The sequence below is a fragment of the Erinaceus europaeus genome, chromosome 19 (assembly GCF_950295315.1).
Source record: "Erinaceus europaeus chromosome 19, mEriEur2.1, whole genome shotgun sequence".
Lineage (NCBI taxonomy): Eukaryota > Metazoa > Chordata > Mammalia > Eulipotyphla > Erinaceidae > Erinaceus > Erinaceus europaeus.
In genome coordinates, this window is record NC_080180.1 from 60,208,589 (window position 1) to 60,232,084 (window position 23,496).

A 23,496-nucleotide genomic window follows, 5' to 3' on the forward strand; every position below is an offset into this window, starting at 1 on the left:
TGTGGAGACCAGGGGCTTAAGCCACAGGTGGTTTTTGTTTGCTTGTTTGTTTTTGATTTTTTTTGTTTTTCCAATTTTGGGGGGAAATGATGATTTTCAGGACAGCTGTTGACACCTCCAAGTTATTTTTCAGGTTGTTTTTTTTAAAACTAGAGCATCACTCAGCTCTGGCATATTCAGTGCCAGGGATCAGATGTGGGGCATTTTTCACGCTTCACACAAGCGCTGTGTACTAGAGCAGGACTATGTCTCAGGCACTGTTTCTTGTTTGATGGGGGAGGGTATTTTCTTTTTTAATTTTTATTAGTGATTTAATATGGATTTAAAAATTACAATATAACGGGGGTATAATTCCACATCGTTCCCACCACCAGTGTTCTGTGTCCCCATTCTCTCCACTGGAAACTGCAGTGGTTCTCCCAAAGTCACAGATATGTGTTGACTACTAATGTCCATATCTGTCTATACATAATATCACTCTCTGCTTTTATCCTTTGTGACAGAAATGGAAGAGTAAAAGAAAACTATGTAAAATGTGATGTCTCTGGATTAAAGTGAATCCCATTCCCTATGTCCATTGTGAATGATCTCTAGACAAGTGAACAAGACAACTTGTCAGATTAGAGAAAAAGGTCAAGAGTGTCAGAGAAGAAATCATGTCAATTACAAAATTAATGATCTGAAAACGAAGGAAAAGATGAGGAGGGAGACTTGGAGACCAGTCTGTGATATTCTTGAAAACCACTCAAAGGAGAATGAAGCTTACATTCTCTTAATGTTGGGGAAATTAAGAGGATGAATTAAAAAGAGGAAAAAAATCTGTGCTTACTGCTATGATTCTTTTACAGTGTAACTTTAGCAGCTTTGAAGCTGCTTTGCCCCAAGTTGTATACGTAGTAATATGCATAGTCTTACTCTGTAAGTTTTGAAAGCTAAGACTATCCTGACCTCGTTAAAGGTTTTGAGAAATTACACTTATAAAAACCTCTTTTTAACTTTAACTAACACTGTGTTCTGGGGATTGATTTGGCCACAGACAACATACCCCCCTCACAACAATTACTGTTCTGTAGGACAGTTTTGGAAATAGTGTTCTTTTTTTAAAAATATTTATTTATTCCCTTTTGTTGCCCTTGTTGTTTTTTTGTTGTAGTTATTATTGTTGTTGCTATTGATGTCGTTGTTGTTGGATAGGACAGAGAGAAATGGAGAGAGGAGGGGAAGACAGAGAGGGGGAGAGAAAGACAGACACCTGCAGACCTGCTTCACCGCTTGTGAAGTGACTCCCCTGCAGGTGGGGAGCCGGGGGCTCGAACCGGGATCCTTACGCAGGTCCTTGCGCTCTGCACCACATGCGCTTAATCCACTGCGCTACCTCCTGACTCCCAGAAATAGTATTCTTAAACAAAAGTGAATAAATAAATAGATAACAAAAGTGAATAAATAAATAAATAAATAGATAACTGCATGTGGCCTCATTTTTCCTATGATGTAAATGTGGCTGTGCACAAGCTGCTGCTCATTCCAGAAGTGACCATTCCTGGGTGTTTGTTCTCCTATGACCATGCATGACACCTGGAGCCCTCAGGCAAGTCGTGTGAGCTGTAGGCCCATTATACAGATGAGAAAATAGAGGCTTACGGTGTAATAGTGTGCCTCTGCACTAGGAGTCAGGAGAGTCAGTAGCATAATCAAGAATAAATCCCCTGTCTCGCTGTCCCTGAAGTATGTGCACATTTGCAAATATCTTTTTAAAAATGGGGGCAAGGTCACATTGTATTACATAACCTTGGGTGTGTGTTACCAGAAAAATGAGCATGTTTGGGGGAGTCGGGCTGTAGCGCAGCGGGTTAAGCGCAGGTGGCGCAAAGCACAAGGACCGGCATAAGAATCCCGGTTCGAACCCCGGCTCCCCACCTGCAGGGGAGTTGCTTCACAGGCGGTGAAGCAGGTCTGCAGGTGTCTGTCTTTCTCTCCCCCTCCTCTCTCCATTTCTCTCTGTCCTATCCAACAACGACAACAACAATAATAACTACAACAATAAAACAACAAGGGCAACAAAAGGGAATAAATAAATAAAATAAATAAATATTAAAAAAAAAAAGAGCATGTTTGCACTGCATTGAGTTCACCATTAAAAGTTCAGTTCTATTCTCTCCATACAACCAACCCCTCTTACCCAGCTTACTGCCATCCTTGCCCCATCTTTCCAATTCACACTCTTTAAAGTCTCAGATCCTCAGAAATAAAGCAGAGAAGAAAGAATAATATCCCACCAGCCAGCAACAACTCAGAGATGACCACTTAGATGGAGTACATTTCCTCTGGGTTTTGATATCAAGTATAGGCATTAGTTGGACTCAAACTGTTTGCAATTTCATTTTTCACTTTGTCATAACCAAAGTTTCTCCAGAAACATTTGAAGTCACAGAGAAGCTAAAATTAATCAATAGTTCAGTTCCTGTTAATTTCTCTTTTTCTTCTTTAATTCATTAAACCAAATAGCTTTCCCTGAGGCAGCTCTTAGTGAAATCTACAACTTATTTAACATGGTTTAGGTGTCGGTGAACTCAAAGACAAATCAGTGGTGAGCTGAATTCGGCTACAATCGTTAGCAACCTCTTAGAAACCTGTTGCCGTAACTGGTCCTCAAAAGAGCCTATATTTTGAGTGTACCTCCTCTGCCTTGGAAGTTTCTTCCTAGAGTTTCTGTTAAAATACCTTAGTCTTCACTGAACAGCTTTTATGGAAAAATATATGCCAACAAACATGCTGTCTCCACTCAGTTGATTGTGTGGGAATTCTATTTCTAATACTCCAAGACTTCAAAGAGAAGGCGTTTCTGCTAATTCCCTGTGGGTCTGCAGACCTGCTTTAAATAAAAGGTGATGTGAAACATTGATGTTTGAATGAACTGAGAGTGCTACATTAGATATTGAGGGCAATCAAGTAGTACTTTTTATTTATCAGCAGTTTGATTCTTTTTCCCTCCATTCAGATATGAAGTAAATTTTCAAGATGGTATTGATTGTGGAGGTGCATACATTAAACTTCTAGCAGACACTGATGATTTGAATCTGGTATGATATTTTTATGTTTAAGATGACCTTATTAGAGTGAATAAGTCTATTTGAGGGGTAACCGGCCGGCAGATATGCTCAGTTCCACCTGTAGTTGCCATGCGTGTACAGCTGCGTGGTATGCCTTCAAGGACAGCTGGGCCATGACGGCATGGGTTTCGTCATCCCTAACAATGCAGGAAGAGCTCACCCAGTCTCAGAGTGACAAATGGCACGGTGCTCAAGGTGTCACTGAGGCTTCAGCTCAGAGTGCTTCTGAGTGGCGAGTGCAGGGTGACCGTCGCGCTGCTCAGGTCGTAAGTATGCTGGCTCCTTGCTCAGCTTTGCCAGTCAGTCCCAGAGATGCCCAGCCATGCAGCAAGCTTAAGGAGTTTTGGAGGGGGCCGGAAGGTGGTGCACCTAGTTGAATGCATAGCTTACCATGTGTGAGGGCCAGGGTTGGAACCCCTGCTCTGCACGTGCAGGGGTGAAGCTTCAGGAGCTGTGAAGCAGGTCTGCAAGTTGATCAGTCTATCTACCTATCTTCCTTTCTTTGTCTCTCTATTTCCTTATATCTACCTACCTACTTATCTACCTCTCTCTCTCCCTTTCCTTCCTTCTTCCCTTCCTTCTTCCTTCCTTCCTTCCTTTTATTTCTTTCTTCCTACCTACCTACCTATCTACCTATCTAACATTTCCTCTTCCCCTCTCAATTTCTCTCTGTCCTATCTAATAAAATAGGAAGTGGGGGGGAGAGATGTTGCAAGGGTGGTTTCGGCTCCTCTCCTATGTCTCCAGGCCAGAAGGAGCAGGTGCCTTATAAAAACCTGATTTGTTGTCAGTGTTCCCTTTTTATAAATAAAACTTTTTTAAAAAAACCCACCTGATTTGAAATAGAATGTGTCACATCTCCACATCCTTTGTTGGTAATTGAGCCAAACACCCCTTTGGTGAGTTGCGGAGATGCACTTGTTACATTTCCAGAAACTCTTCCCCAGTTGGAGAAATCGACAGGATACTCTGTGCTTCCAGACTAATCCCCACACCCATCTCTCTTTAAAGGAAAACTTTTACGATAAGACGTCCTATACCATTATGTTTGGGCCGGATAAATGTGGCGAAGATTACAAGCTGCATTTTATCTTCAGACACAAACACCCCAAAACGGGAGTTTTTGAAGAAAAGCACGCCAAGCCTCCGGACGTCGACCTCAAGAAGTTCTTCACCGACCGGAAGACCCACCTCTACACCCTGGGTACACACTCTATCTCACACTTGCACTCCACGGCTGCTGCTGTGGGCACGGCAGACACCGGAGCTTCTCAGGGAGCTTCCCGGGGAAGAAAATTAGACGAGCTTGTTTGTGGCTGGGAGAGGGCAGGTGTGGAGAGAACAGGGCCAGAGGAGGGGGGCCAGCCCTCAAAGGCAACCTGGCTTCTAGGGGGAGACTCTGAGCTGTCCTCTGGAGGAATGGGTCTTGAAGTGTAGGCAGAATGTGGAGGGTGAAAGGGGATGAGGTCTGAGGTATCGTGGCAGTAAAAGTACCAAGAATGGAAGGCTTCTGAAAACAACAGGGTCAGAGGGGCAGAGGGGTAACTCAGACTCCTCACAAAGCAGGCTGCTCCCAGATGAGCTGTCTGGTAGTCCCTGAATGGCAGCAGAAATGTTTCTATTTATTTTGGTTTTGCCCTCACTAGGGCCTCCTCACTTGAGGCTGCCATTTCTTTTCCTTTCCTGTTAATGTTAGTTTTATAACATCATTCTGTACTTCTCAGAAACCTACAGATCACCTTAGACTTTGCAGTCCAGTGCTTTTCATGGCAGATTTATTTAGGATATCTTCAATTTTCTAACTGGAGTTTTTAAACTTTTTTAAGGAAATAAGAATTTATAATATCACTGTCACAATTTATCATCCTTCCATGATAGGCGTTGGATGAAGGTCTTGGATCAAACAGACTCTTCACACACATGTACCTGACATCTGCTTGGATATTTTAACTCTGATTTTTAAAGGTCAACTTCAGTTACAATATTTATCCAGACATTTCAAGATTTTTCTTAAGAAGCGCCTATTTGGAACCAAAAAGGACCTACTATTATTTTGTCCTTAAGTTCTTACTCCTGGCTGTGTGTCAGCCTTTTTTTTTTTGTTTGTTTGTTTTTTTCCCTATGTAGCAACATAGTTGTATAATCTCAGCTGTAAACAGGGGAGAGGGAGGGAAGACAACTTGTGTAACAGTGGAATTATCTGATTCTCATATGAAAGATTCGACCAACAGTGCAATGACTAAAACCCCTGGAGATGTTAATAGTAGAACTATTTCTTCAGTAAGTGGCTGTGTAAATAGTGAAATCAAGATGAAGCTTGTTTGGTTAACAGTGTCTGTTTCTCTAGCTCCGTGAAGTCAGATGTCTGGTAGCTAATTTAATCTATTATTTCCCACTCCCCCTCCCCTGTTTACAGAAAGAAGACAGAATAAGGGCATATCCTTAATGGCATTTTGCTTTGGCTTGGGGGATTTTAAGGAGCTAGGATTTGCCTTGAAACAAATAGTGAGAAATGTGAGCTGGAGTATCTTCAGTTGTCCTTAGATACTTTGCACCACAATGTATAAATCCTAGAATTTGAAATGCCAGTGTCGTGTGTGTGTGTGTGTGTGTGTGTGTGTGTGTGTGTGTAGCCAGGCCTCACATGTGTGCTATTCCAATGCTCTAAGCTGCTTTTTCATTCAGAGAGAAAGTGAGAGAGATCTTTAAAGACAGGTAAGGAGTGGGTGCCAGGTGTGATGCACCTGGTTAAGCACACACATTTCAAGGACCCAGGTTCAAGCTCCTGGTCCCCACCTGCAGGGGGAAAGCTTCATGAGTGGTGAAGCAGGGCTGCAGGTGTTCCTCTATCCCTCTCCCTAATTGTCTCTCCCTGCCCTCTCAATTTTTCCCTGTCTCTATAAAATAATAAATCAATCGATTAAAAATACAGATCTAGGAAATGATGGTAATGTACAAATGTTACTATGCTGGCCTTGGTGCCCTGATAGGAAGATGTTCCTGAAGGTAGAAATTACCTATCAGACCCCCAAGACTGTGTATATGAGAGTATCACCTTCCTCAGGCGACTCCGGAAAAAAATTAATTCTTTGTAGTGTATGTGTAGCTCTAGAAGTTTGAGATGGCTTCAAAAATTATTTTAAAATAATCATGAGGATTGGATTATCTTTTTTTGGTATTATCTTTATTTATTTATTGTATAGAGACAGCCAGAAATTGAGAGGGAAGGGGGAGATGGAAAGGGAAAGAGGCAGAGAGACACCTGCAACACTGCTTCACCACTCATAAAGCTTTCCCTCCTGTAGGTGGGGACTGGGGACTTGAACCTGGGTCCTTGTGCATAGTAACATGTGTGCTCAACCAGGTACACCACCACCATTCAGACTCATATTCTCAAACCCATCCAGGCGAGAAGCTGAGTTAGTTGTGGCTATTTTTTACCTAAGAAGTAACAGAACATTGTGTTAGAATGCAATTTTTGTATATTTTGCCTTAAAATATGTTGGCGATTCCTCCATTTTTGGTTGGAGGAAAAGTTTCCTTGGGCTGTTTTGGCTAGTATTGTTATTTGGAAGATTCTCTTTAAAATACCTATCAAGGGCCTGGGCAGTAGCACACACATTACTGTAATGCTCAGCCTGTAGTGGGGAAGCTTCCCAAGCAGTAAAGTGGTGTTGCAAGTGTCTCTCTTTCTCTTTATCTTATCCAAAAAAAAAAAAAAAAAAAGACCTGGAGGGGGTGTGGTGGCCAGACACTAAGTATGGTGGATCTGTCATGCAGGCCCCAGGCCCCAGGCTCCAGTGATAACCCTGGTATCGATCAAAAATGAAAGATAACAAAAATGCCTGTCAACATGTGATACATATAATACATGTGCCTTGGTCTCTAGTGCTGAGTCCAGATGACACCTTTCAAGTGCTCATCGACCAAATTGTGGTGAATAAAGGAAGTCTGCTAGAGGATGTGATACCCCCTATCAACCCTCCCAAAGAGATCGAAGACCCCAGTGACCAGAAACCCAGCGACTGGGATGACAGAGCCAAAATCCCAGACATCTCAGCCGTCAAACCAGAGGACTGGTAAGCGCAAATTCTCGGCAGCCGTGTCCCCCCCGCGTCAGGCCAGGGCACTGTGTGCTGGGCGGCTGCAGCCAATGAAACGGATCCTTTCAAACACCAGAGCACGTCTTGATGATCTGGAGTGAAATTCTCTCCTCAAATGGGTTTTTGGACTCTCATGCCTTTTGGCTATCTTGAATTTTAGTTGTGTTTTGTGCTTCTCACATGGTAGGGAGATTTTCCATGAATTGAAAGTACCAACGTCTTAACTCCTTATTTGATCTTTGTTCAATATGTGTGTGCTCAGTTTTGTATGTTTTTTTTTTTTTTTGTGACACTTTGTTCTGCAGTAGCAATGTTATCAGCTTACGAATCCGCAGGATTCACTCCCGCCAGTTGACTTCAGCACACATTTCACATTAGCTGGGTATCTGGGTTATTCCCACTCCACACCTCTTCTGAGTGTCTTCCTTAAAAGAGAGGCTGGCCCCTTGGTCCCGACAGCTTGAGCTGGGGTGCCAAAAGAGGCGTGTCTCTCTCCCCTTGGCAGGGTGTTCTTGGACTTCATACATGTGTCCATGTTTTGTAACTTCTCCATAAAGTTCTTGCTACCTTCACTCCTGTGAACCTTTTTTTCTTCCCTTCTGCTGGTGGAGTAACCCAAGTCTGATCTTGCTAATTAATGTTATCTTTTTGCATTTACCCCACTGCACCGATTATCTATTGCTATGTAACAAATGACCCCAAACTAAGCATCTGAAGGCAGCTTGTTTGCAGCGCTAGGGAATGTGGGCTCACTGGCAAGTGGCTCTCTGACGGACCGAGGGGTGCGGAGGGAAACAGAAGGACAGACGGACTGGAAACATTTGGATACCTTCTAGCCTTTGTGATCTGCATTTTTAAAACTCTAGGAATGAATCTTGAATCTCTCCTAAGGTTATTTCATTACTGATAAATAGAGATGGATAGAGAGATAGGGATGGATAGAGAGAGATACATCAGAGCACCACTCAGCTCTGGCATGTGCAGTGCTGGGGATTGAACCTGGGGCCTTAGGCACTTTTAAAATTCTAGGAGTGAATCTTGAATCTCTCCTAAAGTTAATTCATTTTTGAGAAGGAGAGAGAGTAAAAAAAAAAGGGGGAAAGAGAGAGAGAGAGAGAGAGAGAGTGTGTGTGTGTGTGAGAGAGAGAGAGAGAGAGAGACATCAGAGCACCACTCAGCTCCGGCAGGTGCAGTGCTGGGGATTGAACCTGGGGCCTTGGGCACACAAGTCCCCATCTCTGGAATAACTGATGATATAAAGCCCTGCGTCTCACAGGGATGAAAGCCAACCTGCCCAGATAGCAGATACAAGTGTGGGGAAGCCCGAGGGCTGGCTGGACGACGAGCCAAGGTTCATCCCAGACCCTGAGGCGGAGAAGCCCGATGACTGGTGAGCCTCTGCGTGTGGCGCCTCCCTCCTTGGTGCCCGCCGGCGGCGGGTGGCCCGTCTGACCCGCAGGAGGGGAAGCCCGGGCTCACTGCTCTCTTCCCCCACTCCCGCAGGAACGAAGACATGGACGGTGAGTGGGAGGCTCCTCGGATCTCTAACCCAGCCTGCCACGTCGGGTGTGGCCCCTGGAGCCCCCCCATGGTCGATAACCCCAAGTACAAAGGCATCTGGAGACCCCCGATGATAGACAACCCCGGCTACCAGGTGAGGGCCTCGCTGCCAGCCCCCATCAAGCCCGAGCCCCATGATTCTTGTAATGGCTGGTGGTGGAGCAGGCATGCAGCCAAGGGAGGGAGGGAGACACACAGAGAGAGAGAGAGAGAGAGAGAGAGAGAGGGAGGGAGAGGGACATCTGCAGATTTTACCACTCGTGAAGCATCCCCCCCCCTGCAGGTGGGGAGTGGAGCCTTGAACCCAGGGCCTTGAACATAGTGATATGAACAATTAACTGGGTGCACCCCTGCCTGGCCCCGGAACTTTTTTTGTTTGTTCCAAGCCATCTATCTGTAATTAATACTGGCTTACAAGACAGGAGGGTTACAGCAGGCTGTAGGTTCACACTGCCCCCTCCACAGCTCTGTGCCCTCTCCCTCCCACCAGTGATGACCATAAAGTCTTAAAGACACTTTGTTATTTATTTATTTATTTAATTTGTTCGCAAGTTCATGTGTTTCAGTTCTCTAGAGACCACATATGAGTGAGACCATCCAGTAGTCGTCTTTTAGTCTCCTCCTCCAGTTCCATCATGGAACTTTTAGGTCAAATAATTGACTGTTCAGAGGCTCAGCCACAACTGAGTACCGATGTCACGTGTCACAGGTACATATGAAAAGGAATGGCACCATTTCTTTGCCTACCAATGATTTGGACAATTTTAACCACATCTTTCTTTAAGTAACTTCACTAATCATGAAATATATTTTAAATTTCACACTTCCTTGTGAAATTATTAGATTTTATCATTTTTAAAAATTGATTATTGGGGCCGGGTGCTGGTGCACCTGGTTGAAAGCACATGTCACAGTGCACAGGACCTGGGTTTGAACCCCCAGTCCCCACCTGCAGGTGGAAAGCTTTGCAAGTGGTGAAGCAGGGCTGCAGGTGTCTTTCCTGTCTCTCTTCCTCTCTGTCACCCCCTTACCTCTCGATTTCTGGCTGTCTCTATCCAATAAACAAAGATAATTTTTAAATGTCTTAAATAAATAGAAGTGATTTGACACTGGTTTGCAGTGGTCTGAGATCTCGGGTGTCATTCCACACCTGTACACATGTGTAAAAAGACACATCATAGCCAACACTGAGGTTCCAGGGCCACGGCAGCTTGTGAAATGTCATTCGCCAAGGCCCTGTGTGCTGGGTCTTACTTTGGATCTCTTCTCAGGGCTTATAGGCAGCATTACACACAGGGAACATGATAAACAGAATAAGAAGAATCAGTATTGTTACTGATTACTACTAATGGACTCAGTATGAGTTCAAGTTCCTTTTTTTTAAAATCTTTATGTATTTTTGAGACCCAGCTCTGGGTGATGGTGGCACTAGGGCCTGAACCTGGCCCATGGAGTGTCAGGTATGAACACCTTCCGCTGTCTCCTCAATGCTGCTTCTTCTTCTCCTTCTCCTCCTCCTCCTCCTTCTTCTTTTTTTCTTAGTGTTGGTGATTTCCTGAGACTGTCTGTCTGTCTCAGGTGGCATCTGCAATGTCATTGCCTTGTTTGAGAAATGTCTCCGAATTGTCTTTATTCGTAGGGAGTCTGGAGCCCTCGTAAAATCCCCAATCCAGACTATTTTGAGGACAATCACCCGTTCCTTCTCACTCCCTTCCGTGCCATTGGCTTAGAGCTTTGGTCCATGACCTCTGACATCTACTTCGATAACTTCATTATCTGCTCTGAAAAAGAAGTCGCAGATCGTTGGGCTGCCGACGGCTGGGGGGTGAAGATAATGGTCGCAAATGCTAACGAGGTACGGTGTTGACATCTAGGCAACGAGCTAGACACACAGCCCCTTACAAGGTAAAACAGGTGCAATGTTACTGAAATGCCAAGGGGACACACGTCAGTGTATGTCGGCATTGTGACACCGACACATTACAGATTACGGAACTATGAATCACACTACGATAGCCTCAATAGTGGTTAATGCCTGCTTAGAACTGAGACAACTTAATGTCTCTGTCATCTTATCAATCCAAGACCTAATTGATAATAGTGAGCTAAATAACATTCTTTGTTCCTTTTAACCACTTTTCACTTTTGAGAAATAAAGAAAACTGTCAAACGTGTGCCACCCCTCACCCCCCACGTCCAGATCGTCACACTATTTAGAAAAAAGTCAAACTTAAATATTTTGACACAGTGCATTTTGGGGAGTGTGTCGCCCAGTATCAGGGCTGGCAAGATGTTGTTTTCGACAGGTTATGTTGTTTTCAATGGGCTGGCTTCACGGGCAGGTAACAGACGACCAGGGACTCATAGTTGAGCTGTAGGCAGTATCTCTTTATTCATGTAGGACGCAGCACAATCTAAGACGAGCTAAGCTAAACTCAAGGTAAAGTACAGTACTCTAAAACTCACAATGCTGTCTTTATATATACTTCCCAAGTAGGGTGGAAACAGGATGTGACATAGAGAGGGTGGAGAGAAAAGTGACTGGTGAAAATCAGGGTGTGACAAAGAAGGGATCAGGGTGTGACAAGGAGGGGGTGGAGCAGGCGAGAATCCTATCACTGAACCACAAATGCCCTGGAGGGAGGTGGAACTTGTTAACAGTGGTTATGTAAATAGAATAGTGTTAAGCAGGGGGGATTTAAACCAAATGAAACAGAAGGGGTCTCATGCATACCAACAATTCCCCCTTTCTTTTTAACTAATGGCCATTGTGGGGTAAACAGAAACGTATATCGTACAGGCGTTTTCAAAAGAACTGGCATAAGACATGGAAAACAAAATAGGCGAGCAGCAATAACCAGCGTGATGCCAAGGGGAGCTTTTCTTGCCTCAAAGGGCAAGGCCTAGCAGGCGAAAGGGCATTTCTTGCCTCTGGGAACGCTTCATGCCTCTGGGGGCATCTCTTGCCTCAAAGGGCGTTTCCTACCTCTGTGGGCATCTCTTGCCTCTTGGGGCACTTCATGCCTCTGTGGGCATAACCTAATAAGGAGGGGGAGTTTTCTGCCTCTGGGACAGAGCCTGCAGGCGAGGGGACATGGTCTATAAAGTCTCAAGGCAATTGGCTGAAGTTAGTCTTTGAGAAACACAGCAGTGTGCACCAGTAAGTCCAATGGAGGTGTCAGTCCAAAGTAGCTGACCACAGAAGAAAATGCCAGAGGATGACATAACCCATCAAAAACAACAGCAAGATAGCGCTCCTGGAAGTTTAGTTGCACACAGACACTGGCAGCAGAAGGGACATTCTATGCAGGGTAAAAAGAAGCAAGATTTTATTTTCAATCAATTACTGATAAATTTAGTATCAGTTAAAGTCCTCTCTCCCTGCCCCCTCTTCTCTTTCTTAGTGCTATTCACTTCACTCAACACTGCATTTTTTGGGCAGCATATAACCCAAGGTTTGAGCCTGACCCCTGCTACACTGGGGAAGCTTCACTGCTACAGTCTGTCTGTCTGTCTGTCTCTCTCTCTCTCTGAAAAAGCCTGGAGTGGTGAAGCTCCGGTGACCGATAACAAAAACATTCCTATAAAGAAAAATGTACACCTTACAGGTGGTTCCTCTAGGTACTAAGAAAAGCTATCAGAAGAGTAGGTCCTGGCAGAGGGATTTTCATTCTGAGATTCTTCTGACCAAAGCATTTGATGATTTTAGGTTTTATTGTTAACCAGAAAATAATTTCTCTGTAGAAAGCTGTGTGAGAAATGTGTTTATGGAAAGTTAAAATTATCAGAAAATACAGAATGAGTCACCAGAGAGTTATATACTTGTAAATCAACATGGTAACACCTCTGCTGTAAGGGGTAGTTCTAGCCTGAAATTTACAAAAATAATTTACTTGTCATATTTTTTTTCATTTTTATTTACTTATTTTCCCTTTTGATGCCCTTGCTGTTTTTCATTGTTGTTGTAGTTTTTATTGATGTCGTTGTTGGACAGGACAGAGAGAAATGGAGAGAGGAGGGGAAGACAGAGGGGGCGAAAAAGACAAACGCCTGCAGACCTGCTTCACCGCCTGTGAAGCGACTCCCCTGCAGGTGGGGAGCCAGGGGTTCGAACCGGGATCCTTCCGCCGGTCCTTGTGCTTTGCGCCAGATGCGTGTAACCCGCTGCGCTACCGCCTGATTCCCTACTTGTCGTATTTATTGTAATAGGCTGGTAGTTTCACCTGTGCACATAGTCGCAGCAACTTAACTTCTGCTACAAGGTCTCAAAGGAGTGGTAGGGATTTTGAAGGTTACACTTGGCAGTGTATAAGAAGGGGAGATAATTTTCCTCTGCAGTCTCACTGCTCCTTAATAGAACATGCCTTGGTGAAGCAAGTTCTTTTGGGCGTTGGTTGGCTTCCTGGTGAAGGCTTGCGGGTCTGAGTGGTGCTCTCTGTTCTCTCCTCCACAGCCTGGCATATTCAAGCAGCTGGTGGTCGCAGCTGAGGAGCGTCCCTGGCTCTGGCTCATCTACCTAGTGACCACAGGGCTTCCCATAGTGCTGGCCACTTCCTTTTTTTGGCCAAGAAAAGCAAAGGTAAAGAGCATGAATTTCCTTGTTTGAACTTTAAAAAAAAAAAAAAAAACCCTCTTAGTGTCTAGGAGTTCTGTGGCTTGAGTGAGCAGTTCAGTTCTCAAACTAAACTTCCTACAAGTTTTCACTCACCGTTCCCAGTGTTGTATGGTGTCGGTTGTTACAGAAAGATTGATTGTTTTAGCAGTGCTTTGATTGTAGTAAAAAAAATAGCTTATGTTAAACTGCCAGAAGAAATATGAAGAAGCAGAGTTTAAGAAAACGGACATAAGCAAGCCACAAACAAAGGGAGCCCTGGAGCAAGAAGTGACAGTAGAGACAGAGACGGCAGCCCTGGAGAAGCCCCCTGACGTGGTGGAGGAAGAGCAGAAGCAGAGGGACGGTGTCACTCTCGAGAAAGGTGAGGCAGATCCTGACGACACCCCCCCCAGTGCTCCGAAACCCCACCTTTCCAGAGCCCTACTCCACTCCCACTGGGGAAAGTTAGAAACAGGCCAGAGGAGAAGCAATTATAGAAGCCAGACCTCTCACCTTCAGCACCCCATAAAGAATTCTGGTCCACACTCCCAGAGGGATAAAGAATAGGGAAGCTTCCAATGGAGGGGAGGGGACAGGAAACTCTGGTGGTGAGAACTGTATGGAATTGTACCCTGTTATCTTACAATCTTATTAATCATTATTAAAGCACTAATAAAAAAAAAGGAAAGGGGATCAGGCGGTAGCGCAGCGGGTTAAGCGCAAGTGGCGCAAAGCACAAGGACCGCGAGACCGGTAAGGATCCCAGTTTGAGCCCCCGGCTCCCCACCTGCAGGGGAGTCGCTTCCCAGGCGGTGAAGCAGATCTGCAGGTGTCTGTCTTTCTCTCCCCCTCTCTGTCTTCCCCTCCCCTCTCCATTTCTCTCTGTCCTATCCAACAACAACCACCACCACCAACAACAACAATAATAACCACAACAAGGCTACAACAACAAGGGCAACAAGAGGGGGGGAAAGAAGCCTCCAAGAGCAGTGGATTTGTGGTGCAGGCACCGAGCCCAGCAGTAACCCTGGAAGCAAAAAAAGAAAAATAAAAAAAGGAAAAAATGAGGCAGGAGGGGCCAGATGGTGGCACACCCAGTTAAGCACACATGTTACTATGCACAAGGATCCTATGTTCAAGCCCCCTGCTTCCTACCTGCGGGGGATGCTTCATGAGCAATGAAGCAGGGCTGTAGGTGTCTCTCTGTCTCTCTCCCTTTCTATCTCCCCCTCCCAAGTTCTCTCTGCCCTATCAAATAAAATGGAAAGAAAGAAAGTGGATGGAAGGGAGGGAGGGAGGGAGGGAGGGAAGGAAGGAAGGAAGGAAGGAAGGAAGGAAGGGAGAGAGAGAGAGAGAGAAAGAAGGGAGAAAGGAAGAAAATAAGGAAGGAGAAAGAAGGCAGGAACAGTGATGTTTAACAGCCACCCTGGGCAAAAGCTCAGAAACGCCATTACCTGGAAAACACTGGGTGTTAACACCTGTGCCTCCTCCACCTACACAGACTGAGCCCCCAGGAACGGGCGACTGTGACTGTGGCAGACATTGACCCCTGCCTGGGGCAATGCCCTGCCTGAGTGGTCATCCTGTTGGCAGTTTTTGTCTCCCGAGAGAAAAGAGACCTAAGTAGTGTCCATTGCTCTCAGGGCCCAGTGCCTGCATGGAATGGACCCCACATAGCCCGGCTCTTGACGGCAACTTCTCTTCCTCCCCAAATGCAGATGAGATGGGAAGCCCTGGGCTTGGTGGCTGGAAGGGGCCTAGGGGCCTGGGTGGAGGCCATCACAAGACCTGCACCGAGTCCTCCAACAGCGACCGAGCTTCAGGCTGTCAGGCATATCGAACTAGTACTCTCTGGGCGGGACCGAGCCCGACCCGGTCTCCCTCTTCCCCGCCTCTAAGTTCCCATGACGGTGGGACTGAGGAGCTGAGATTTGGTGGTGGCTCTCTGCTGTCCTGACACACTTGTAGGGAGAAGAGTCAGCCGGTGTTGGCCAGGTGCCCCAAGCCACAGTCCAGACTGAGCCCTGTACCAGGGCACTGTTTGTAACAGTCAACTCAAGAAGGCGTGTGCTGTGCACTCCTCTCTCTCCCTCTCCCCACCCTCTCTCTCTCTCTCTCTCTCTCTCTCTCTCTCTCTCTCACACACACACACACACACACACACACACTTTTTTTGTATTACATATACACTAAGCTAAAGAATCCATCTCCCTGTCTCACTTACCTCAAATATGTTGATTTTTTTTTTTTTTTTGCCTCTAGGGTTATTGCTGGGGCTCAGTGCCTGCACTGCTGCACTGCAAATCTACTGCTCCTGAGTCCATTTTCTTAAATATTTATTTATTTCCTTTTTGTTGCGCTTGTTGTTTTTACTGTTGTTGTAGTTATTGTTGTCATTGATGTTGTTGGATAGGACAGAGAGAAATGGAGAGAGGAGGGGAAGACAGAGAGGGAGAGAAAGACAGACACCTGCAGACCTGCTTCACCGCCTGTGAAGCGACTCCCCTGCAGGTGGGGAACCGGGGGCTTGAACCGAGATCCTTACGCCAGTATTTTGCACTTTGCGCCACCTGCTGAGTCCATTTTTTAAATTTTTTTGGAGTAGACAGAGAGAAATTGAGAGAGGAGGAAAAGACAGAGTGAGAGAAAGATAGACACCTACAGACCTGCTTCACTGCTTCTGAAGCGACCCCCTTGCAGGTGGGGAGCCGGGGCTTAAACTGAGATCCTTGCAGGTGTTTGTGCTTCGAACTATGTGTGCTTAAGCCGGTGCACCACCACTCAGCCTCCAATGTTGGTTTTTAAAATAAAACTGGTAAAATGATTAATATTTCTTTTTTTAAATTTTTTTTTAAATTATTTATTTATTTATTCCTTTTGTTGCCCTTTTTTTTATTGTTGTAGTTATTATTGATGTCATTGTTGTTGGATAGGACAGAGAGAAATGGAGAGAGGAGGGGAAGACAGAGAGGGGGAGAGAAAGACAGACACCTGCAGAACTGCTTCACCGCCTGTAAAGTAATTCCCCTGCAGGTGGGGAGCCGGGGGCTCGAACCGGGATCCTTCCACTGGTCCTTGTGCTTAGCGCCACCTGCGTTTAACCCGCTGCGCTACCGCCCGACTCCCATGATTAATATTTCTAAATAAAATTTAGAGAATTTCTAACTCTTAAGTATTTAAGTCAAGTATAGGAATTTAAGTAAATCCCCCCATTGCACTGTCTGCCTTTCAGTAGCAAGACTCTATAAGTGATTGCACCATTACCTTTAATAAATTCTGTATTCTAGAAGAGGAAGGAGAGCCTGAGGAAAAGAGTGAAGAAGAAATTGAAATCATAGAAGGACAAGAGGAAAGCAATAAGTCAAATAAGTCTGGATCAGAGGATGAGGTAAGAGCCTCTGTAGCAGGACACACTCTGGCTCCTAGGTGGTGCGTCATCTTGAAAGAAGCAGACTCAGTTATGTGCCAGATCCTTGCGCTTAGTACTATGTGTGCGTAACAGGGTGCACCACCACCCGGGCCCCTGGAGTCATCTTATAGACACTGAGCCTCAGTGCCAAATAAATGTTAAAATAATTAAAGGGGAGTCGGGTGGTATCGCAGCGGGTTAAGCGCACATGGCACAAAGTGCAAGGACCCGCATAAGGATCCCGGTTCGTGCCCCCAGCTCCCCACCTGCCGGGGAGTCACTTCACAGGCAGTGAAGCAGGTCTGCAGGTGTCTGTCTTTCTCTCCCCCTCTCTGTCTTCCTCTCCTCTCTCCATTTCTCTCTATCCTATCCAAAAACGAAGACATCAATAACAAGAACAATAATAACTACAATGCAACAAAAAGGAATAAATAAATAAATAAATAATAATTAAAGGGGGACACCTTAAGCCATAAATTCAGTGTTTCCCTTCTCTCCTAATTCTTTAAAAATATATATATTTTATTTATTTATTCATGAGAAAGATAGGAGGAGAGAGTAAAAGAACCAGACGTCACTCTGGTACATGTGCTGCCGGGCATTGAACTCAGAACCTCATGCTTGAGAGTCCACATGCTTGCCTTATCTACTATGCCACCTCCCGGACCACTCTCCTAATTCTTCTTAAAGCACTGGCGTGCCAGATGTTGTGGGACAAGTATCTACAAAGCCAGATCAGCAATTCACCACATCCAGAAGTGCTGTAACAGAGCTTAACATCCCACAATGAGAACATCACCTTAAATTCACTATGACACTGATATTAAGCTCTAAATCACAAAGTGAAATCACGAGCTGAGTTCTCAGCAATATTCTTTTTGTCAGGTGCATTAATTATTTATTTATTCATTCATTCATTTATTTATTTTTTGCCTGCCTCCAGGGTTATAACTGGGGCTCGGTACCAGCACTATGAATCCACTGCTCCTGTGGCCTTTTTTTTTTTTTCCTTCTTTGATTTTTTGGATAGGACAGAGAGAAGTTGAGAGGGGAGGGAACGATAGAGAAGGAGAAAGAGAGACACCTGCAGACCTGTTTCACCTTTTGTGAAGTGCCCCCCCATAGGTGGGGAGCCGGGGGCTTGAACCAGGATCCTTGCACATGGCCTTGCGCTTCTTACTATGTGCACTTAGCCTGGCACACAGCCGCCCGGCCCCCTCAGGTGCATTATTCAGCACACAGAGTCTTTCTAAAAAGGCAATCACGTCAGAAGAGCCAGTCACCACACAGAGATGTGACCTGCTACATGGAGGAAGGAGCATATACAGGATGGCCCCTGAGTGCTAGGACTTGTGTTTAGAGAATAAAAAAGCACGTCACATACAGCAGCTGCCTTCTTCGTTGTGTGAAACCAAACCTTCTTGTCCCTCTCTTTTCCAGATGAAAGAAGCAGACGAGAGTACAGGGTCTGGGGACGGGCCCGTGAAGCCACTGCGCAAAAGGAAGGTACGAAAGGAGTGAGCCCAGCTCCCCAGAGAGGCCGGCGCTCGAGAGCCCCGTGCCAGAACTGGACCTGCCCCAGGCCGCACACCCCGGTCCTGGTATTGAACACTTACTCCTTCGGACAGCTGCTTTAGGAAAAGAGAGAGAGAGAAAAAAAAAAAAAACCTTTGGCACTACCTGGCCTTTGAATGCAAAGTAAATGAAAGGTGACACATTTCATATCGTATCTACAAGACTGATACCATTAGAAGTTATAGTTTTAATAGTTTGGAGAAAGTTTTGGTTTGTACAGAGAGAAAGAGTAACCAGCCGACACCCCACAATGGGAGAACAAGCAGTCACTGGGTTTCCCCAGAGGCGGCTGAGCTCCATGTACCTGACCATTCTACATGGAAGCAGGACAGTGTGTTTTGCTGTACAGAGCTAAATGCAATAAAGTTTCTCTATGGTTGGACTCTGAGCAGTGGAGTGCGTCATGTAACCCTTGCTTTCTTAGCTTGTGTCAAATGACACTTATGGTGATTTGTTCGTTCCACTTGTTTCTTTAAAGAGCTGCTTGCTGTGTGACAGACAAATTATCAAAACAGATTCACAGGGGAGGGGGGCGGGGTTGGCACATCTAGTTGAGTGCACATGTTACAATGCACAAGGACCCAGGTTTGAGTCCCTGGTCCTCACCTGCAGGGGGAAAGCTTCACGAGTGGTGAAGCAGTGCTGCAGGTGTCTGTTTCTCTTCCTGTCTATCCCCCCCCCTCTTGATTTCTGGCTGTGTCTATAGATAAAGATTAAAGATAGATAAAGATTTAAAAAATCATTGCTGGGGACCTTCTAATGTATTCTCCTCTGGGGGAGAAGGGATCAAACCCAGAGCCTCTGCTAAGAGGCATGTGCTCGCACTTCAGCCCCTAAATCCTTTCTTGATCTGACAAAAAGTCCTAATAAATGGCTACTGGATATCATGACTTTGAATTTAAAAACTATTTTATTTATTCATTCATTCATTCATTCATTCATTCATTTTGGATAGAGACAGAGAGAAATTGAGAGGGGAGGAGGCTGAGAGGGAAAGAGAAAGAGAAACTCCGGCAGGACTGCTTCACCATTTGAGAAGCTTCTTCCCTTCGGGTGAGGACATGTGCACAGCCTACCAGCTACACCTCCACCAGGCCCCCATGCTTTGCACCATTACCTTGCTTCTCCCTACAGAAGTCAGCCTGCTTCCCACCTGCTACAAGGTTGCCCTTGATGTTGACAGCAGAGTGATCACTACTGCCTCTCTTCTCCTCGCCGAAAGCCAAAGGACAAGATTATAGTGAAGCTGTGTTGTTCTATTTCAAATATTAAAACCTACTCATGCCTGAAAAAAAGAGTGTAGACCCTTAGAAGGTGATCTAAGTCTCTGAGCTCATCTAAATGCGTCAGCATCAGCCATCTAGAGAACACGGGCCAGTGGCCGGTGCTCTAAGTCCCTCCTGCTCGCCCAACCCCAACTCAGCTCCCAAACCACCACCCCCGTTAGTATGTTTAGAGGGGAGGTATAAGGAGAGAGAGAGAGAGAGAGAGAGAGAGAGAGAGAGAGTGTGTGTGTGTGTCTGTGTGTGTGTGTGTGTGTGTGTGTGTGTGTGCGCGCGCGCGCGGCAAGGCTCCAAACTTAGTTGGAAACGCCAGTTTGCATTGCCGTGCTCTCAGTTCTGCTAAGTTGGTGGAAGGAGATCAGAACAGTGAATCGCACACTACACTTACTAGAGACAGACCCCAGCCCATATTGCCAACGGTTCCCTTGTAGCGAGGAGGTTTGAATGAACTAGCCAGTATGTATGCCACGTGGGTGGAGATGAGAGCATCTCTGAACGTGAACTACAACTTCAGGCTTAAACCCCATCTTAGATTTGATGGAAACTTGCCTGCCTGGCAAGGGTTTTATCTGTATTTTCCTACAGCTTCACATTCTTTCTTTCTTTCTTAATTAACTTTCTTGAAGATTCCTTTTAATGTCAAACCCGATGAGCTTGCAATGGTAACAGCCAACAGCCGCTTTTGCCAGCCCGCCATGGTGCCTATGACTAGAACTCTGGCTGAGGCTGCCCGACCCCTAGCTTAATCCCACCTGAAAACCATCAGAAATCCATGCCACAGAGCCGTGAAGCAGTAGACACAGCCAAGGCCCCTGACTCTACTCTGACCTCACTGTGAATCATGGCTTAATTCCTTTTTTCATTTTTCTAATAGAACAAAGCACATTTTACTTTTATTTGAGCTGGACTTTTTTTTTTTTTTTTTTTTTAGAGGCTCAACCAGGCCAAAGCACTTCTTTTCTCTTTCGGATTTTGGTAAATTCCATTGATCGTTTCTCTAGGAAGACTTACACTGTTAGAAGCCCTCTAAAGGCTGTGATGCAGCCTTTTGGAAGTGTCAATTCCCATGTACACAGAAGAGGCCAGGATGGCAAATACAGTGGAGTTAGCTACTCATCATGTTTTCTGTGTGTGTGTGTGTGTGTGTGTGTGTGTGTGTGTGTGTGTGTGTGTGTGTGTTGGGGAGGGAGAGCATCACTCTGGCATGAGCTTCACACTTGTCATGAGTTCTACCCACTTATCTCTGTGACCTCTGGCAACACCTGTGCTCACATTAGCCATTTTGGCTGCTAATACAGGTGTGGCTTATTTTGCAGTGATAACAATTCAGAATAGGTAAAACAAATTGCCTTCTAAGCACATGTGAAGCCTGAGTACCCTTTTCCATGTGGCTATATGTCTTCACTGGAGCATTTAGAGATGAAATTTAGGTGCTAATAGCAGACAACTGCTTAAACCTCTGATGCAAATGGTTTATTAAAACTTAATAGTGTTTCTACATAAATGCTAACCTCTTCCTAAATCGTAGTCCCCCTGCATTTTAATGGTGTGACAGGTTTGGGAAATAATGACCTACTCTGACGGGACAGATGAGGACAGCCTACTGTTAGGAGAGAAAATATGTCTGGGATTCCATGGATATCTGGGAAATAATATTTTGATGCATAACATTGTAGCTTACTCCATATTTTTTACTTAAAAGACTACTTTTTTTTTTTTTGCCTCCAGGGATATCGCTGGGGCTCGGTGCCTACACTATGAGTCCACTGCTCCTGGAGGCCATTTTTCCTATTTTGTTGTCCTTGTTATTGTTGCCATTGCTGTTCTTTTAAATTTCTTTTTAATGTTTACTTATTTATTCCCTTTTGTTGCCCTGGTTGCTTTATTGTTGTAGTTATTACTGTTGTTATTGATTTCGTCGTCGTTGGATAAGAGAGAGAAATGGAGAGAGGAGGGGAAGACAGAGGGGGGAGAGAAAGACAGACACCTGCAGATCTGCTTCACCGCCTGTGAAGCGACTCCCCTGCAGATGGGGAGCCGGGGGCTCAAACCGGGATCCTTAACGCCTGTCCTTGCGCTTTGCGCCACCTGTGTTTATCCCGCTGCGTTACTGTCTGACTCCCACCATTGCTGTTCTTGTTGCTGAACAGGATAGAGAAATCGAGAGGAGGGGATGATGGGGTGGGGGCAGGCAGAAAGACACCTGCAGACCTGCTTAACCGCTTGTGAAGTGACCCCCCCTGCAGGTTGGGAGCTGGGGACTCGAACCAGGATCCTTAACGCCCGTCCTTGTGCTTCGTGCCATGTGCACTTACCCCACTGTGCTACCACCTGGCTCCTAAGGACTAGTTTTTAGCCTTTGTAAACTTTAGGAGTATTTTCAGGTTCTAATAACTTAGACTGAATCTTTTTGATTCTTACTAGTGATTTAATAGTCATTTACAAAATTATGATAGGGGTAAAATTCCACTCCATCCCCACGCCCAGCATTCCATTTCCCCCTTGCCCTCCAGCAGGCTATAATAGTTCTCTCCAGGTCACAGATATAGGCTGACTTTCTATCTGTATTTATCTCTGTTTCTATCTCTACCCTGCTTTGTCCTGGTTCTGTTTTCTCTTCCTTTCAAAGTCACACCTACACCTATTATTACTTTCAAGTCACTAAGCATTTGATAAACCACCTACAAATATGAAACAAAAGTTACACAACTGATCATAATGTATTATCACTTCAGTTTCTCTCACCTCTTCTCAACACAGCCCTCCACCAACGTGTAGACTATTGAGGCAACGTGAAGTCCTTTTAATAATACACTTGTCCAATTTAAATACCTTTAGTTTTTATGACTCTATAAAATGCTGCTAGCTTTTCAGACAGGGAAGGTAAAAGGTAATTCATACAATGAGTTAATCTCTTCCAATCATTAAACTTTGATGAACCAGTTTGTTCTCCCATGATTTACTAATTGACAGCTGAATTCAACTGTGATCTTTGCTGGAAGCCTGACTTCACTGAAAAAAATACCCAAGAACCACCACTGGAGGGGGATGAGAGAAAAGCAAGTGAAAAGGCAAAGACAGATCCACCAGTGTGCGCCGCTTCCCAGTGGACCACGGGAGTCGGAAGAGTTTAGAAAGGACTACTTTTTCCTTTTGGGAAAGGAGTAGGTTGAAGGGGAGAGTGACATACAGGGACGGTAGGGCAACATGAATGGGTGGGAACTGTGTTCAGATGATTTGGGTTATTTTCCACAAAAACTTGTTACTATACCTTTTGGGAACACTTATACATAGGAAAACACATCATAACTGTTTGATAACCCAAAACAACTCCAAACACCTGCCTCCCCAGCTCTAGAAATCGAGTTTTTTCCTATTTGGCACCAAACGTCACTTGAGCAGCTAAGCCTGACTCCCTGACGGGCATCTTCAGTGTGCTCAGCACACAGTAAGACAGTCATACATTCTGCTGGGGCAGACATTGACATACAAGATTATAGGAGCTGCCCCAGTCGCTATGGGATCTGAACGATTCCAAATTCTCAAAGCTCAGGTCACACCCAGAGACTCCAGAGAAGAGGCTGAGGTCTGCCGTGACTCCCGGGACACTACCCAGCTCCTCTTCCATCTCTGTACTTCAGGGCTCCACACCACTGTCTCCCGGGAGGGCCTCACCTATGGGAGCAGTGATGGGAAATGACCTTTGAGCCACCCTCAAAGGGCAGGGGAGATAACATAAAGGCTACGAAGTTTTTTATTGGGATGAGACAGAGAAATTGAGAGGAAGGGTAGCTAGGTAGACACCTGCAGATCTGGTTTGCCGCTTGTGCACTCAGTTAAGTGCAAGGACCCCTGCAGGTGG

The 23,496-nt window shown here is 45.3% G+C and overlaps 1 protein-coding gene across 4 annotated transcripts in view; it reads left to right on the forward strand.

Annotated features, from left to right (window-relative positions):
- Positions 1 to 18,739, forward strand: part of CLGN (calmegin) — a 30,531-nt gene extending 11,792 nt beyond the window's left edge. For 2 of the 4 annotated variants that reach the window (XM_060179053.1, XM_060179051.1), the window contains exons 6-15: positions 2,999 to 3,080; positions 4,122 to 4,314; positions 7,000 to 7,189; positions 8,490 to 8,603; positions 8,717 to 8,867; positions 10,413 to 10,628; positions 13,227 to 13,352; positions 13,563 to 13,749; positions 16,655 to 16,755; positions 18,217 to 18,739. In XM_060179053.1, coding sequence (XP_060035036.1) covers positions 2,999 to 3,080; positions 4,122 to 4,314; positions 7,000 to 7,189; positions 8,490 to 8,603; positions 8,717 to 8,867; positions 10,413 to 10,628; positions 13,227 to 13,352; positions 13,563 to 13,749; positions 16,655 to 16,755; positions 18,217 to 18,297 — 1,441 coding nt within the window. In that variant the 3' untranslated portion in view covers positions 18,298 to 18,739. The remainder of the gene's footprint in view (positions 1 to 2,998; positions 3,081 to 4,121; positions 4,315 to 6,999; positions 7,190 to 8,489; positions 8,604 to 8,716; positions 8,868 to 10,412; positions 10,629 to 13,226; positions 13,353 to 13,562; positions 13,750 to 16,654; positions 16,756 to 18,216) is intronic. The other 2 variants (XM_060179052.1, XM_060179054.1) reach the window with 2 other exon arrangements.
- Positions 18,740 to 23,496: the final 4,757 nt, after the last annotated feature.